Here is a 19,710-nt window from a genome sequence, read left to right as displayed (position 1 = left end):
TTAATGACAGCATTGTGACAGACGACTTGTGTTCTGCCTCAAATGTCTGTCTCTCTTTCTCTCTAACTATTTAAACCGTAAGGCTGTGCTGTTATTGTACCTCCAGGACAGGTGTCTCTTGGTCCACTTTTTTGGAGTTGCCAAAGCTCGTCTTCTCCTGCCAGCTGTTGTCTCCGTCTCAGACATGTCTGGCAGCGAACAACGTGGCGTCTTCATTAAACCTAGGGTGGCCTGGTCTGAAGGAAAACACACACACACACACACACACACACACACACACACACAATTTAACTAATTTCTAGTAAAACCTTCATTTATTCATGAGTTTATTCATTTTCAAAAGCTTTTCTGTCTGATGTTGTTATGGCAACAGACTAAGCAGTTCAAGTGTCACATGTTTAATGGCACAAAAAGTTCTGGATAATTAAAAAAAAAAAATCCAGATAGGTGGCAGTAAAAATATTCTTTCTTAAAATTATTATTTTTCCTTCTGAACTGACCAGTTTCCCTGTTTATTTTCCTTGTGATGTACGTTACGAAAGAGTCTAAAGACAGCTTGAGCATCTTCAACCTGATGCTCTATTCAAAAACACTTATACACCACTTTTAGGAGAAGACACCACATGAAAACGCAAATAACTACTGTAAACTATTTTATTTAGAAAATTTGTATTTACTTAGTTCAAATTTTCTGTTAAATCAGCAGCAATAAGTGTGTTTATCAATACAGCATATCCCAGAGCGGTTCAGCTAGTGTGTAATGTGTGGTGACGGACGCCGACGGTTGCAGGGATCGAACCCGGATCTCCGCCGTTAGCCCGATCACCAGCAGTAGCGAATCAGACCGACTTGCAGGACTCTTCATTAACATAACAAAACTTAAATTAAACATGACAGAAAAAAATATGACTATGACATGAAAACCTGGATATAACAACATCCGATCTTACGACTCAACACAACAGCAATGATTCACGATCACAAAGACAAGATATGCATATATAAAGCAGTACATCATAGTACATTGTGGGAAACAGGATAGGAAAGGGCATGGCACAACCCACATGGGAACAATAACAAGGTGAGTGATGAGAAAACACCTTCTAGCCCATACTCTGGAGGCCTGGCAAGAAACTGTCAAAGCTCCTGACATAGTGCTTGATGCTAAGTGTAATACACGCTGTATGATTATAGTCATTTGGTTTATAGTCACCAACAAAACTGGAGAATTTCAACATCGCATGAGCAAGCCCTGTAGAACTCTGTAAATAAGTTTTGGAACTGTCTTCTATACCCATTACTTTCATTTAGAGGTGTCACCTGAACAAAAAGGAGGCATCAAAATCTTTATTAAACAGTGAGACAGTGAGTGTTAGAAGCAGATATTTACCAAGCACTCCGGTTTCCTCCAGGCCACCAAATCTCTGCATGGCTTTAATCGCCTGGGTCAGCGCCTCCTTGGTCTGCAGTTGGCCGGTCACAGGGTCAGCTGGTGGGAGGTATCCGAACTTACTCAGCCAATCCTGTATCCACAGAGAGACAGAGATTTTTAAGCGCGTTGCTTCACTGCAGAAGAATTTAAGCACCTATATAGCATACTAAATAATGAAAATAATGTTAAATGCTTAGTATCGTTACTAAGCTTCTGCCTATCATCTGCTGTCCTGTTCTTTCACCGAAGCATATGCACGTACCTAAGCCTCATTGTCTCTTCAAGTGACAACCATCTGCTCCATTTACCTCCACTGCTCAAACACACTCAAATACACCGCAAATTTACTTTAAACCAATAACAACAATTTCAGCTTCTGGATAAACCTTAACTAATAATTGATTTTGGTTCCGTACTCTACGCCTCTGGGACATCTTTTCTCTGAGGCCGGAGTGAATTAAAACTCAGAGTGTCATGAATTTCAATGTTGTTTTGACAGGTATGTATAAATGCTGAATTACTCAGATCAATAACACAGGCCATCTTCGCTGACACTGCCTCGACAAATTCCATTATTAAAATTGCTTTGTGTTTACACAGCAATTTCAGCAAAGAATGAAAGGCTAAAGAAGTCAAATCTCTACCTAAGGCTTCAAAATATTTGGGAGGTCTGTTAGTCACATAGCAAGCATTAGTATGAACTAAATTTCACTATTTATGTGGTTTCTCAAATAAGAAATACATTTTATGCTTTCGCTAATCGGTTCGCAGTCCATAAAAACGATTCTGTCTTCCATTCTGGTGAGATGTCTCTCACTGGCAACTTTTTTTGTTTAGTCCAAAGACAGAGAAAGGAACTTGGGTATAAAGTACAGTGGGGTCCTTAATTCAAGCTCACTCTGAAAGCCTGAAGTTACTTTTATTCCACTGTTTTAGTGACTTTTAGGAAAAGATTCCACGTGAAAAACGCAATAACTACTTTTATTTTGAAAATGGGTATTTTCGTAGTTCAAATTCTCTGTAAAACCAGCAGCAATACTCGTGGTTATCAATACAGCAATGTTAAGCGGACGGACACCGGCGGTGACAGGGATCAAACCCAAAACTAACAAAACTTACATTAATGACATAAACAAAAAAATGACTATGACATGAAAACCTGTATAACACAAACAAAACATAACTATGACAAAACAAACAAACAAAAAAAACCCGAATATAAACCTCCAGGTCTCGTTTAGTCCAAAGACAGAGAAAGGAACTACGTAAAGTCTATAAATATAGTGGGGTCCTTAATTCTGAGCTTACACTGAAAATCTAGGAAATACTTTTATTTTAGAATTAAGACTTAAGATTTAACAAACCGTACAAGATCTTTGACAAGATCAAAGAATGTTTAAACTTTAAAATCTTTCAAATTCTGACATTGAACCATGTTAATGCCTTTGTATGAAAAGGTGAGATTTTCCTTGGGTTTTGTTCGTTTCACTGAAGCATGTGTCAGGAAGCAGAGACGGCTGCAGTTGCAGTTAATGCTTTATTAAAAAGACAGGCAGAGGAACCAGAAAACAAGCAAGATCAAAAACCAGAAAACAAAACAAGATGTGGTATGTGGAAGACAGTAGAACTGAGGATAACATATAACAGGTGAGTTGGAGCATGATGGATAGTTTGTTTTGGGATGTACAGTCTGGGATGGCTATGGGTGAAGGCCATGATGCATTCTGGGCAGTGAATTCTTTAACACAGATTTTGGCAGATATTGATAGATATGATGTAGCATAGATTGTTATGTTTTGTACAAACGTGTGAAGTCCATGACAGATCACAGTCATTTAAAAAAAAAGTAAGATGTACCAGATACTAAAATCTTTGCTCCCGCTGTTGCTGATAAAATAACTTGCAAATAAAAACTTTTGTATTTAAGTAAAACTAATGGTCTTATATTTTTAGACCCCACTGTATATAATGCTATGTATTTTTTCTTTTTACAAAATCAGAAAAGTTTTAAGGTAAGGTAAGGATTATTACGGTACAAACCTGAATCACCAAAAGTAAACACTAACTAACAAGTCTTGACACAAAAACACAGGCACCAGAAAAAAGACTACAAAAGAAGACTAACAAACACGCTGTGATGACAACAGAAGTTAGAGAAAGACAAGGTTACACAAAGAATATTAAATAAAGTGACTAATGATAAATAGGGCAAATGGGGAAAATAACAGCGTTGCCCTCTGGTGGTCTGGTGTGGAAATGTACGAGCTAGCCGTGACATTGGGTAACATTCTAACCAGTATTTTTAACATCGTCTTAACCTTCAAGCTTCATACTTTTAATATAAAATACATTTAAAGTGCTACCATTACTATTGTTATTACAACCTGCTGCCATTTTATACTCTACTTCATGGTGATACTTTTTAAAAAATAAAAAAACGTTTTTGGTTCAGAGTATACCGGTTTGAACCAGTCTGACAATTCCATTATGAACATAAACAGATTTATACAGCGCATCAGAAGGACCATAACTCATTTATAATGTAACCCTGCTCCAGACTAACTCAGCTAATTAAAATGGTCTTTAGAGAAAACCTTATGTAGGCTAATCTAGCCATCTTAATTGTCTAAAAATGTCAATGTTCACTGATGATACTAATCAGACTCATCAACATGAGCGATTAGGAAGCTGAGATGGCGGTTGACCTCGGGAAGATAAATAGTCTTAAGCACCAGAGGAACTTTAGTGATGTATAAAGTGCTTTGTTTTTTTGTTGCAAAGGTCACTTATGAGCTGAAAAGTATTTGTTATATAGTAAAAAAAATCATCAATACAACACTATTTTACCGCACAGAAATCAGAGGAATGCATAGGAATTTAAGTACAAAAACATAGCATCTATAAGATAGCATATTAGTTATTCAAGGAAAGTGAAGTTTATTTACCATTTAAAAAATACTTTGGTAAACGTTGCTGATTTTTTTTTTTTTTACTAAGGTAAACAAAGGTAAGTGTAAACTCTTAGCATGATTAAAAAGCTAGCTGAGTGCTAATACAGTGGCGTGCTCTCACAAATAAAAAATTACAGTGCTTCTATTGTGTCATGTAGAACTATGAGGAATTTTTTACCTCAGACTAACTAGCAACAGATTAGCTCCTAATCTCTCAAATGCTAGCTAGCCTGATTAAAATACTCATGATATAAGGTAGCAGAATGCTAATAACATAGCTGGCTAACAACACGAACATCCTTCATGAATATAAGACCTTACAGATTTGCTCCTGATCTCTCAAGTGTCAGCTAGCATGACACAAACTATTAGCTATTATCATTCAGCTAGTTTTGTTGCAGTGTTGCTTTACAAATGTATAAATATAGAAAAATATAGTGAAACACTGATTGAGAAGGCAATGGGTAGAAAATGTAGTAAGTATTTAAACATCAAAGTGTTTAGATAAAATTTGAGAGCACCAATAGCAAATAAAATGCTATACTGACTTTTCAGTTGTACTTGAACGATATTGTTTAGCTCTACTACCTTAGATTTATGCTCTCCATTGTACATGAATCCACCAATTAAACTTTGCCAGTCATTTTAAGATAAACAATGGATGAGAAGGATATATCTATGGAGAAAACCAGTGATTAAGCAAAGGTGGAGAGCTGCTGGCTGCGTACTGAAAAAGTATTTTCACCTTCATACTGTCAAAAATAATGGCTCCATGTTTTTAAGCTGCAGTTGCCCCCGGTTGTGAAAAATTAGTCCTTGGCTGCTGACTAAAGTTGAGATAATGTAATCTATGTGTGTTTGGGGAATTTCTGTCCATTATTTTTGTCTTTACTTTATTTGATTCACCAGTTTGGACCTTTCTTTACCATTGTGTTTTAGCCTACAGCGTTGCTGCTTAAATTTACTTTCAATAGCTAATTAAAGGAGGGGGCACGGTGGCTTAGTGTTTAGCACTCCAGGGTTGGGGGTTCGATTCCCGCCTCCTCCTTGTGTGTGTGGAGTTTGCATGTTCTCCCCGTGCCTCGGGGGTTTCCTCCGGGTACTCCAGTTTCCTCCCCCGGTCCAAAGACATGCATGGTAGGTTGATTGGCAATTCTGGAAAATTGTCCGTAGTGTGTGATTGCGTGAGTGAATGAGAGTGTGTGTGTGTGTGCCCTGCAATGGGTTGGCACTCCATCCAGGGTGTATCCTGCCTTGATGCCCGATGACGCCTGAGATAGGCACAGGCTCCCCGTGACCCGAGGTAGTTCGGATAAGCGGTAGAAAATGAGTGAGTGAGAGAGAGAGCTAATTAAAGGCTTATCTAATGTTAAAATGATCAGTTTTCCCTGAAGACATATTATTAACCTGGAACTGCCTGACATGACCCCTGTAATTTGTTTAACCCGAGCCTGCCCAACGTTTTCTGGGCAAACCCATAACCACCTACTGACACAATAAAGAATTCTTCAGTTTGCCTCTTTAAGGAAATCCTAAAAAAACTGAATGTAAAGCATTTTAACAGTGCTTCCTCTAAAGGTCCGTATTCATAAAAAAAATCTTAGTGTAAAGAGTTGACTTAAGGTTAAAGAGAAGATCCTAATAAAGGGTAAAAGTTATTCATAAAGTATCTAAACCCTTTAAAGGGCTCATAAGGTCAAAAAGTGTTAAAAGACTTGAGGAGATAAAGTATACAGATAAAGTAAAGGCTTATGTATTTTCCTGTATTTTCTTTGCTCAGAGTTACTCTGAGATTGGTCCTGAATCACTTTTAAGATAAGATTAGGAATTTTGAAGCTAAATTAATAGTCTTTATGAATATGGGCCTTGGTTTCATCTTTAGATGGACAGAAGCATCCAATCAGCCACTGAGGAACAGTAATTTCTCTTTGGAAAAGATGATTTCTTTATTCTGAATTCTTGATTTAGTGTATGTGATATCAAGAAATAAAATGTTACATGGACATTCAATAATACAATGCTAAAAATGTCACATTGCGTAACATCACAAACCTCATTTTACCTCAGCCACACAAACATGGCTGCCAACTTTCAGAAACTACCAACTCTCCAACAGTCCTAATCACTGGACTTTTCATTTGCACAAGTTTCTTGTTTTGTGTGTTTGGCTCACACCCTTTTTAACCCATTTTTAATTCCTTCTTTATAAGGTATACGCTCTGTTCCCATGGTTTCTGATTTTGATCCTGTTTGCCTCGGATATTACCATTTTACGACTTCTGCCAGTTAGATTTTTGAACTATTCTGCTGTGTCTTTTACTTTTGCTTGTACTAATATTTTTGCATGTTTTTTTTTTTTTTTTTTTGTGATTTTTCTCAGCATTTTTCCCAATGCATAACTTTTGTCATTGGGTTTTTGTTTCCTCTGTGAATTGTTTTTGTTAATAAACTCTTGCTCTGCACTTTCATCCAACCTCTGTAAGTCTGACACATTAAAACGAACAGAATAAAAGACAGAAATTACTATAGGATTTACTTACTAATTACTATAGAAATTACTATCCTCTTTTGAGTATGTTGTTATGGGAAAATAATTGTCTTCCATGTGGTTTATTCTCCTGTAACAGCAAGCTTGGATATTTTTTATTCCTTACATACTGCACCTAATCTGAAACCTGTGTTTAATGACTGCTTCACAAGATGGATTCTCTGGATCATTTTACTCGAGGACCTTTTTGGATGATGACCTTTACTTGACTCATCCTTCAAAATAATGGTACTTTGAGATCGTTTTATCTGTCTCACCTCTGATATGTATCTAACTTAAATCTTTTGACAGGAGTCAATTGTTGGAAACCTTGAGCTGGACAGAAACCAGCAGACATTACTGAACTTGGTGAGACCGCTGTGATAATGACAGTAATACGAGCACGACAAAGCACAGTGTTTGACTCCATGGCACAATGGACACCATGGAGAGAAGAGAGTTTTTTTTCTGCCTGTCATTACAAAAGCTCCTTATTTCCTGTCTCTCACCACAAGCGCTGCCATATTCTGGCCTATTCTTTAATACACTCCAAGCAACAGATGAAGTAAACATCTCCAAAAAGCTGTCTGCTGGCGTACCGTGACCCTCTGCTGTGTGCACAGTGGGATTTGTAGCTCTAGCTTCTAGCTAACACAATTTGTGTGTTGACAAACTAGCCAGCTGTGGGAGAATGTAGAGAAAGGGCTTAGTGTGTTTGGATGAGCTTTCCTCCTGCTGTCTTGAAAAATCAATACATGACAACTAACAGTGCTCACCTCATGCTTTGTGTCTCACTTTATCTGAAATGCACGCACGCACACACACACAAACCGACAAGTAACGCACCAGGGTTATTAATTTTCCTGAAAAGCAGGCTTTTAGAACATTCATGAATTTAATCATTTGGATTATTGGGCAAAAGCAAATGTGTCGAGTTCCTCAATGAAAAGGTTTTCATGACAGATCTTTTACTCAATTGAACATTTCAGAGTTATTTATAGTGATGTGGTGTTAATATCACGAGAAGCATCATTAGCATTGCATTATAATAATGTGATGTCTCAGCATGGCATCATCTGGTTACCTTTATAATGTGAAGAATTCCAAGAAAAGTCAGGCTACGACTGTATTTTTTTCTTTTTTGGCAAAGCTAGTACACTTATTGTATTATCCAGTCATGGGAAAAGCTAAAATCATTCTGGTGCCAAGTGTCAGAGATTGTCAGGATGTCCCTGAGACAATATTTTAATAAAATATTTTTTTTCTACCAAGGTGCCGGCTTTGTCCAAGGACACTATTCTCTCTCTCTCTCTCTCTCTCTCTCTCTCTCTCTGTCAGAAATCCTGAAGCCTGGCATCTATCTCAATCCAAACAAGATTTTCTCTACTGATGAGAAAGCTGGCCTTAACTTTCTATGAACTCTTGCATTTTCATAAAACCCCCAAGCTAAGACGAGACCATATCAGACCTTCACCCTGTCTGGGTGAGTGATGGACTTTTCTAACAAACTGCACAACAGATGCAAACTGAAATAATTAAAACCATGTGGTGCTAAGTGTGTTTGTCTGAGATATTTCAAGACTGAGGATTGTGTACTGATGTAAAGTGTTTAACAGTCTTGAGTACATGATGGACAAAAATAAAAAATAATAATAGGAAAAAATATATATAAAATATATTTTATACAAACCAAAGACACAGTGAATTACATTTAATTAGAATAAACAAATAAATACATAAAAAAATTAAAATATATGATTATCAATGATCGAAATAAAAAAAAAAATTATTAGTATTATTATTTTTTATCCAAGCTCATGATGTTTTCTAATGAACATATTTGGCCGTTTCCAAAAATACAAACCAAAGAATAAAGCTGTTACTAAGAATAAATGACTCCACAGGATGACACAAGCATCCGGTATGTTCTCATATAGTTAAAGCCTTACAGCTGCTCTGTAGTATTAATATATACTTCTAAAACCCGTTGCCCAGTTTATTCTTGACGGATGTGAAAGAGCTGATAAAAATGGTGTAATCGTGGTTACTGTGTAACTACATTATGATCACATTATGATACGTTTCACAGCATTTGCAAAATTGTAATTCATTTCAAAATGATTCATTTCAGCATTTTATTATTATTATTATTATTTTTTTTAAATACAGACATCATCACTGGTAGAAAGGTGAAATTCTCATCCAGGTTCACAAGACTGATTATAATGAATTAAAAATCAGACTAACTTTATGTACACCTAAGGCAGAATAATCCAAATGAAATGTAAGCTCATTAATTAAAATCAGCTGCTTTCTTTGCCTTATTATTTTCCAGAGTAAACAAGTAAGGCTGTTAAGGGAATAACTGTTAACAGGCGCATTATTAAACAATGAAACGGATCAACTTAACCTATAAAAAAGTCAACAATTGTCAGTGGTAGAGATTTAAAAAAATCTCCTCTAAGATCTCGATGTCACGTCATGAAATATCACAGACTCCGTTGACTAACAAACATGGATGCCAAGGACTCGAACTCCCAGCAACCACCAGCACTCCCACACGTTCAGTCACCAGTCCTTTAGTTATGTTCAATTATGTATGTTTGTATTTCACCCTGCGTTTTAGGTTCCTCATTTCGAGATATATGCTCTGTTCCCCATGTCTGTTTAGATTCATGCGATTGAAGGTTCCTGCTGCTGGCAAACTTTATTTAGATGCAGATTTCATTTTCCAACGGGACTTGGAACCTGCACACAGTGCCAAAGCTACCAGTACCTGGTTTAAGGACCCTGTTCTTAATTGGCCAGCAAACTCGCCTGACCTTAACTCCATAGAAAATCTATGAGGTATTATGAAGAGGAAGGTGCGATATGCCAGACCCAACAATGCAGAAGAGCTGAAGGCCACTATCAGAGCAACCCGGGCTCTCATAACACCTGAGCAGTGCCCCAGACTGATCGACTCCATGCCACGCCGCATTGCTGCAGTAATTCAGGCAAAAGGAGCCCCAACTAAGTATTGAGTGCAGTACATGCTCATACTTTTCATGTTCATACTTTTCAGTTGGCCCAGATTTCTAAAAATCCTTTCTTTGTATTGGTCTTAAGTAATATTCTAATTTTCTGAGATACTGAATGTGGGATTTTACTTAGTTGTCAGTTATAATCATCAAAGTTAAAAGAAATAAACATTTGAAATATATCAGTTTGTGTGTAATGAATGAATATAATATAAAAGTTTCACTTTTTGAATGGAAATATTGAAATAAATCAACTTTTTGATGATATTCTAATTATATGACCAGCTACAGGTATTGAATATCAATCATAAATATTGAATATCAATCATAAATATTTGAATAATGTGATTCTGATGTAAAATGAACTCCTGTTAGATGATTGCCTTTTACACTGTAGTCTTTATAATGCACTTACAGTATAAACAGTGTGTAAATCTTTTATGAAGCCATGCAGGATCAATAAGCGGCTAATTTAAAAAAATAAACACATAAATAAAATGATGTTTAATGCATTCTGTGTATTCTTTATATGTACGAGAGAAGAACCTATTATTATGATTAAATGCTAAAGAGTTAGAAGAATTAGATGACCCCTAACGAGTCTATAATAACACTGTATTCATTATAGACCCCTAACGAGTCTATAATAACACTGTATTCATTATAGACCCCTAACGAGTCTATAATAACACTGTATTCATTAAGCTTTTTGATATATTTTCTAAGTCTGATATCATGGGCTAAATAAGTAGGAGAAGGTCTCCACTAGTGTTTCAAAATGAGCTCATACCTATGGGGTAGAAGCTATAAACAGTATGTCACCTCTACTCCATGCTCCACATACAATGAACTAGAAGTCACGTGATCTGCTACATCGTTCTAGTTCCCCAGACTTTTAGTCACTGCCATCTGTTTCCAATTAGAACGCATCCCATAAATAGCAAAGACATTCGGAGCATCTACGCTTAAGTCTTGCTCCTAGCATTCCTCTAGCTACATTAGTGAGTCTCCTGTTTTTTGCGTAGATGCCTTTCCAGTGTTGACCTGTCTGTGTTGTATATTGAGTTCTGTCTAGCATAGTTACATCTGATCTCCTGGTACGGTTTATCATCACTGATTTTGGTTTGCCCTTTCAGATAGGTCGGCTTTGCTCAAAAAAAACCCTGCATTTTCATCCCAACTCTTGACGGTTTGAGCTTGACAGTTTACTGCATTCCACTGTGCTTTTGCACATGTTCTTTGCCTTACAAGTGCTTTGTTGATGTTTTGTGCTGTAAATTTTTGCTTTGGATCTAATCTCTATACTGTTTTAAGTGACATGACATACAGCTAAGTATGGTGACGGATACTCAGAATTCGTTCAATGCATTTAACCCATCTAAAGTGCACACACACAGCAGTGAACTCACACACACCGTGAACACACACCCGGAGCAGTGGGCAGCCATTCACACTACGGTGTGTGTGCAGTTGGGGGTTCGACGCCTTGCTCAAGGGCACCTCAGTCGTGGTATTGCTGGCCCGAGATTCGAACCCACAACCTTAGGGTTAGGAGTCAAACTCTCTAACCGTTAGGCCACGACTTCCCCGTTATTGGTATATATATATATATATATATATATATATATATATATATATATATATATATATATATATATATATATATGTATATCTATCCTGCTCTTTATTTGTCTTGTTAAAAGGCTCTATCATACTTTATGTCTGTACGTCTAAGCCCTCGTTTTGTCTCTTTCTAAATCATGTTTCCCAAGTGCCTTGTCTCTCAAGTTCTCTTCGGTTATGATTATGGATAATCCTAGTTTCCTACTGCCTGAGTGTTGGGACCTGCTATGTATTCTGGTGATGATTTATGAATTACCTTCAATAAATATCACACCAATCACCTGCATTTGGATCCTGTTTTCACACGTTGGCATGCCACAATGAGGCTTTAGCTTTCAATACAAACGGACCAGCGCTTCAGTTAAGAAACTCATTTTTCTGTTCCTATACAGTACGATCTAGATAGTTCTCAAATAGTAAGAGGTTGTCTCAAACCTGAAACAACGCATTGCCGTTCAAGATCAACCGATAAAATGAAACACTATCAGTTAACAGAAGGCTTGAAAAGAACAATGAAAAAACAAAACAGCAATGCAAAGGTCCAGTGTAACCATGACTTAGCAATCAGCATTTCTTCTAAATTCTTCTTTTTTCTTTTAGTTCATAAGACTTCCCGTGTCACGACTCCACATGTCAAAGTCGACCTAGGTAAAGTTGGCACAACGTTAAAAAAATTGTGTTTTTTCACGTTAGTTGTCCTTTCCCTTTCGGTGAAGTTTTTTTTTTTTTTTTTATTTGCTGTTTGCTCTGACTGCTTCTTTATCTGAAAAGTTAGAAAATTGTCAAGTGAAGTGAAGCAAATGGTCAAAAAAATGTAAATGCAAGTATATCTCAAGTCTCAAAAAAGTACATCCAGTATATTAAGTGGGGGTGTTTCTCATAAATATACAGTATACTCCATATACAGTAGACAGTATAAGGCCATATACAGTATACTCTATAAACACTCTAGATCCAGCTCATAGGCTTTAACCTAAACCTTAAAGATGCCCTGCCACATGTATTTCATTACATTTGAGGTAATGTCTGAAGTTTACCATGGACTCTGTAACATTTTTTGTGGAAAAAATGAATTGGTTACCTTGTTTCAAGCCATTCTAGTGTGGTATAGAAAGCCTGCAGGAAGACTCAGCTCGATTTGCGCCAGTTCTCATGAATATTCAAATGAGCTATGCTGCTTGGCTCCGATTGGCTAACCGCTAGGATATGAGAGCATGACTATTCATTCACCCAGCGCAATAAGTAGCCTAGTCTAGAGGAAATTTGTTTACAATCACCTTGAATTGCGGCAGAATGGCTTCTTCACAAGCCCGTTGACGTTCAGCCATCCTTGCTGTATAGGAAACTCACTGAGCTACACGAATTCTGGGGGCGCGGTCTCAAGTGGGAGAGCTCATGAATAGTAATGAGCTCAGTCACTCTGACGTCAGAGTGACCAGCTTTTCCAACTGACCTGATTTCTCCCCTTATTTCTTTTAAGTGGCTAGAACTGACCGGGGACACAACACAAACACATATGGACCTAACACATATCAAAAAATCCAAGTCAAAACGGTTTTGTGTGGAAGGGCACCTTTAATTAAATCCTCTGGCACATGCTTTAAAGAAAACAAAAGTGTATAATTAAGCTCCAAAGTAGGCAGGCTTAGAGAACAGTATTCCTCTATTTTGTCCTCTTTTTTCTTCGTCTACTTCTTCCAAGTATGAGTTATTTTTTAAACACTTTGAATTAATTTGAATATTGTATTTACTGTATATTGAATATTTGGTCATTTCTGCCATCCACCAGCATTTTTGTGCCTGAAAATCAGGTTGCAAAGCACAGCACTCTTTGGATTGCAGAATAATTTCAGAATGAATACAATTGTTTGCAGCATTTATTTTTTTTGCCGTATATGTTCCTAAAAGCAATCGATACTGAAAGCTAACCAGTAAGTTTATTTTATAGTTAAAATCATGTCTGGCTGCTGTTGCTGAACACCATTACTGCGGACAGAGAGGTTTCACAGGTTAACAAAAATGGCTAGGCTGAGAGCCTGAGAAACTGATCCTGAGGCAGCAATAAAAGGGATCCTTCAGGAAGTGTTGTGTAGAAGGTGAGAGGGTTGGAGTAGTGCAGACCTCAAATGGACTTGTTCACTAAACAAAAATATCAGATTCGAAGAGGAGAGCTTTTGAAATGGAAGTGGAAGGAAAATCGTTTTTCCGTTTCTTGTCTCGGGAGAGGCATGGCGATGAATCAGGCACGGTTGAGAAGTATTCTGAAGATGACCTTTCTCTTCAACTAGTTCACGCTCACTTTTTCTTTTTGCCGAGCTGATTCAGTCCCTCCTGGAGATCCAACCAGCATCCATTCATCTGATCCATCTGCAGTGCCCGGGCTTTATGGAGCAGAAGAACACCCACAGGGTAACAGAGATCACAAGAGGCTGGTTCTTCTGTTTTTTTTGCACTTAAATCCCTTCATATATTTCCTTTAGATCACACAGACATGTTTGTTCATGTGCGCCATCCTTTGCGTGCATTCTACAATCCATGGGGGAGTAAGATGAAGCAGTATATGCAGGAGACACCCATTAAACAATGTGGAAGGTCTGTTCTGCTATCTGCCCACGTTCAACACATGAGCCGAAAGTGGAAGAGCTGAGCTCCTGAGTAAATAGTAAAATCCTGCCAATTCACATACATGATGTCAAACAGCTATGTACCACTGGGAGGATTTAAGAGCACTCAACACCTAAACTTACTCGGGTTTTTGTTGCCATAGTTGGCCTCTAGCCCTCAGTATGGCGCCGCACACAAAGGACTCGCAGCTTAGAGAAAACAGCCAGCACAAGTAGAGTGTCCTCAAGCTGTAATCCTCATCTCCCTCATCTTTTCAGGCTCACTCCTTCGGCATCATCTGATCCTGCTGTCTCGAGGGCCTTCAAAAGCTCCAAATGCTCCACATCTTATCATTCTGATTGGAGGATAAACCTCCTCAGCCCTGTTTTAATCCTGCTTCCAGCTGTTGTAATCCAAAGTGCCAGAAAATATGCAAGGCAACACAGCAGTGTGCAAACCTCCATAATCAGGTCTTCTCCTGGCTATTTTTAGCACCAGGTCATTGGTAGAGGTTTTTTTTGCCAATGATCGCTGGACACAATACTGAATGAGAAGACTGTAAAAATCCATGAACATTTCTATTATAAAGCTATTATGGCACAGGGTCACATTCAGAAGTATAGACAACAGCCTAGTATGCTTGCCTCAGGTGTGGGGTTCAAGTCACACTCAAGTCACACGGCTGCCCTGCTTACACAGAGTTTACATGTTCTTCCTTTGAATCTTCCAGTGTCCTTCCCCAGTCCAAAGACATGCATTAAAAGCTGTCAGGCCTCTCTTCATTCATTCATTCATTCATTCATTCATTCATTCATTCATCTTCTACTGCTTATCTGAACTACCTCGGGTCACGGGGAGCCTGTGCCTATCTCAGGCGTCATCGGGCATCAAGGCAGGATACACCCTGGATGGAGTGCCAACCCATCGCAGGGCACACACACACACTCTCATTCACTCACGCAATCACACACTATGGACAATTTTCCAGAGATGCCAATCAACCTACCATGCATGTCTTTGGACCGGGGGAGGAAACCGGAGTACCCGGAGGAAACCCCCGAGGCACGGGGAGAACATGCAAACTCCACACACACAAAGCGGAGGCGGGAATCGAACCCCCAACCCTGGAGGTGTGAGGCGATTGAAATCAGCCTCAACCTTTACCTTACACCAGTACCGTGCCAAGTTCTGTGTGTTAATACTTTACTTATTATTATCATTTGTTTACTCTTATTACGCTGCTGTTGTAATGCTGGAATCTTCCTTATTCTAGAAAAGTAAGAAAGAATTTGTTTTCAACCCATTCGTTACTACTGTATGATAAAATAAAAAAAACGACACAAAAATGGCTTAATTTAAGTGTATTTTCCTTAAAAGAGACTAAATAAATAGACTTTGACTAATGGTGTTCCCTGGACAGATTTTCTAAAATAGCCATGCGAGTGACATGAAATTGAGTTTGGCTCAAATGAATGAGGAGAAAAGCGAGAAAGAAAGACAAAGAGAGAGAGAGAGAGAGAGAGAGAGAGAGGGAGAGAGAGAGCTCCAAAAGGTCACTGTAAAAGTCAAATGGCAGAACATTTCCATTTCCTCCAGGCCTTCTCTAATCAGGAAAAAGTCACCCATTCAGACATCTGCAGCTTTCTCACTGTGAAGTGTGTGATTGTCTCTGTCGAATTAAATACCTCCAAACTCAGTGTGGATCTGTTCATCTGAGCTGACGGCCCTGACAGAGATCTTTCATATACCGCTCTGAGAGGAAGTGAGACGTTAGTCCAGGGTTTCCCGGGTAACCTAAAGCCTCGTTTGGATTTTCTCATTGCTCCTCGTGGATAGAGAGAATTAAACAGAGTGTAAACAGCACTAAATGTCAGAGGGAAAAAGAGAGAGAGAGAGGAAGGATGGAAAGATCAGGCACAGATGATGCAACACACACTGGATTCAGGTCCATCCCCCTAAAAAAAAGTCATGTTAAATTCACACGGTTCACATTCCCCGTGGCAGCTCCTGTGTTATGGAACGGGCTACCATTGTCTTTGAAATCGGTTCCCTCTTTGGGTAGTTTTAAAGGTCAATTGAAGACTTTTCTTTTTTACAAGTCTTTTGCTATATGATTAGTTTTGATGATGATGATGATGATGATGTTTTCCTGAGTTACTGTGTATGGTATTTTTGAACTTTTATTATGATGTTAGTTTGATGTGTTTTATGATTATACTTTTTATGACTTACATAATGTTTTTACCATGTAAAGCACTTTGGTCCATTGTTATGGTGTTGAAAGTGCTATACAAATAAATTTTGATTGATTGATGGATTGATTTAAATGATCCACATTATATATTTTTAGACTTCACTTCATTTACTATGTTATTCCATGTGATCACATTTTACTCACATGGAGTTCAAGTGTAATTTCACTCAGAGTGAATTAAAAAAAAGGCATACATCCGATCCACATAATTAAATTGTGTAACTTTTAAATCGTGTAACAATTCATTTTTGCACATTTACATGATTCGAGTGTGTTTTTTCAAAACCCTGAATAAAATAAAACACAGAATTTATTGAGAGCTGAGAATCGAAGCCATGATGCTGGTAAGTGACGTGACATACGGCTAAGTATGGTGACCCATACTCAGAATTCTTTCTCTGCATTTAACCCATCCAAAGTGCACACACACACCGTGAACACACACCCGGAGCAGTGGACAGCCATTTACGCGGTGCCCGGGGAGCAGTTGGGGGGGTTCAGTGCCTTGCTCAAGGGCACCTCAGTCGTGGCCGGCCCGAGACGAACCCACAACCTTAGGGTTAGGAGTCAGACTCTCTAACCATTAGGCCACAACTTGTGGAGCGTCCCCGTTACTACTGCTCTATTCTACTAGAACGAGTTTAAACTCCTAAATTAAATTCAGTAAATATAGTATAAATGACATTAATTACAGTAAATATAGTATAATATAGTAAATATAGTATAAATTACATTTATAGAAAAATCCTTATGATATTTCACAATAAAAGCGGTTTATTTTAATACTATAATGATCACGCTCATTCTACATCATTCAAATATTCTAGAAATTTAAAAAAACTATACCTTAAATTAAGTTTAGTATAAGAATTATTTATTTTTTCTTAAATCTGAATATCTAAAGTCTAATTTTTTTTCTGCGTGAACCTACATGAACTGCAGGGGGGAAAAAGAAACTCCAGCAATGTTTAAAATATATAAAAGGTGTTGTATTTGGAAAAGCAAATGGTTTCTCCTAAAGCTGAGAGATACTGTTGCATTAAAAAAAAATCACTACATCTCTAGAAATGACTGAAATGCTGATTGGTTATAAAGATCAGTCAATATTAATAGTCAAATTGTGTATTAAGGGTTCGATTTAGGGTTAAATTTCAGCTGTTTTCACTTGGCACATTTTGTCCCTCTCGAGATTTCCGTCCAGCTGTGTGTAACGTGGCGAAAGTGTCTGTGTTTCCCTGCCGTTCGCTTCCTAAATCAAACTCTCAGAGTTAAGACGAGTGCTCTACATCCTCCTGTCCCGTGCCATAATTAATCAAAAGTTTCTAGATCAAAGTGCTTTCACGTACTCAAGTCTTTTGAGACTCGCATCCGCATGCCACCATCTGGAAAAAGAGGAGGGGATTATTTGATACAGGATTTGTGTGTGTGTGTGTGTAGTTGCTATTCTCACCAAGTGAATCAGATATGTGTTCCCTGTAAGATAGTGGAAAATAGCTTAATAAACAGCTGTTGGAGTTCGTGTTCAGACTGTCTATATGACATCTTAGTCTGGGGACTTATTGCGGATGTGGCCTTTTTGGAACAGTGCAGTGGCTAATTTACCAAATTGTTGTGTTCAAACACTAGGATAAGAAGTCAGATACCAATCCGGACTCCCGTACTTTCTTGTCATGTGATGTAACGACATTACCTCTATTCAGATTTAAAGCGGAGGATTGAGGAGAAGATTAAACCGTGGTCAAAGCCGGACACGTGGAAAAAAAATGAAGAATAGAAAATAGAAATCCCAGCACTTTTGGCTCGATGTGCGATTATTGGCATATTTGATTCAATTCAACGCAATTTTATTTGTATAGCTGTTTTAACAATGCAAACATTGTCTCAAAGCAGCTTTATAGAAATATAAACATTTAAAATACAAATTAGAAAGTTTCAAATTTTTATTTATATTTATACCTAATGAGAAACGGTGGCAAGGAAAAACTCCCTGAGAAGATATGAGGCGGGAACCTTGAGAGGAACCAGACTGAAAAGGAAACCGTTCCTCATTTGGGAGTCTAATTAAATACTCTGCAACTTCATATAACCAAGTAAAGTTGTGTAACATATGAGCTCTGACAATTCTACAGCCTCAACTACATCACTGGAGTTCATATCTGGCCTCAACTAGAGATGTGCAAGGGACATTTTTCTTTAGTCCCTCTTGTGCACTTATTATTATTGCTTGTACTTACCTGGTTCTAGTTCAATAACAACTAGGGTACTAATGTTTTAAATGCATATTAAATTTAATTCAATTAAATGCATATCTCATGTCTTCATGAAAAATAAAGCTTCCTTTATTATCATCTCGCATACAGTAGGATCTCGGTACCGACGCTTACGTCTCACCTTGAACAGACTCTGTGAACCATTCTAAAAAGCTTTCTGAAAAACGAACGAATATCGTCCCTCTCGTCCATATCTGTAATTGTATCGACTAAGACCACGTCATCTGTTCAATGTGAATAATTTGTATACAACAGTTCGTTAAGACTGTAAAGAAGCGGTCAATGGCGAACGAGAGAATGCAAACGATAGAAAAAAAAGACGCTAAGGTCAAGGATAATATGGAGGCTGAGAGAACCCGGGTGCATTTAAAATACCGAGCGACGGTCTTTAAGGCACTTGAAAAGCAGATAGAATACACAGAAGAAATAAAAATGCCAGAGGCAAATTGAGTGAGAGTTTGGTGCATTAGCTAGATGTGATTTGAAAGGAGAGAGTGATCAAGCGAGAGAGAGTTTGAGAAAGAGAGAGAGAGAGAGAGAGAGAGAGAGAGAGAGAGAGAGAGAGATGTGAGAAGGTGGGGGGGAGGGGTGAAAAGAGGTAAAGTGGAACTGTCTCTTGTTCCCTGGACATCCATATTCAACAGGCAGATGTAGCACAAATGGCAGGCGGGCTCGATCAATACAATAAAGCATTTAACTCAGGACTGTTTAAGACACAGTCAAAGCTAGGAACTGATCGTTTGGGTTTCATCACCATCCACAGCACAGTGGCTCATGCATTGTGCTCCATTTATTAAACAGTAACATAAAGCAGGGTTCAACAGGTACGTTAAACAAACTAGCGCCTTCCTGTCATCAAGGTGACCTACCAGCAAAAGACCTGATCTGTATCTCTCACACATACAAAAGCCAAGCCATGGCTCAAGAACCGAAGCGTTATACTATACACACATCTAATAAACTTTTTCTGAAGTGCTGTTTATACAGTAATTGACTGATATATAGGTGCCCAGGATGATATTTTTTGTA

At 38.0% G+C, this 19,710-nt stretch overlaps 1 protein-coding gene across 1 annotated transcript in view; it reads right to left on the bottom strand.

The window, feature by feature from the left end:
* Positions 1–19,710, bottom strand: part of mmp17a (matrix metallopeptidase 17a) — a 94,308-nt gene that overhangs the window by 36,424 nt on the left and 38,174 nt on the right. The window contains exons 2-3 of the mRNA XM_060890897.1: positions 1,391–1,523; positions 101–236 (exon numbers count right to left, since the gene is read on the bottom strand). Coding sequence (XP_060746880.1) covers positions 101–236; positions 1,391–1,523 — 269 coding nt within the window. The remainder of the gene's footprint in view (positions 1–100; positions 237–1,390; positions 1,524–19,710) is intronic.

This window comes from Tachysurus vachellii, chromosome 17 (genome assembly GCF_030014155.1).
Source record: "Tachysurus vachellii isolate PV-2020 chromosome 17, HZAU_Pvac_v1, whole genome shotgun sequence".
Taxonomy (NCBI): Eukaryota; Metazoa; Chordata; class Actinopteri; order Siluriformes; family Bagridae; genus Tachysurus; species Tachysurus vachellii.
This window is presented reverse-complemented; position numbering and strand designations above follow the sequence as displayed.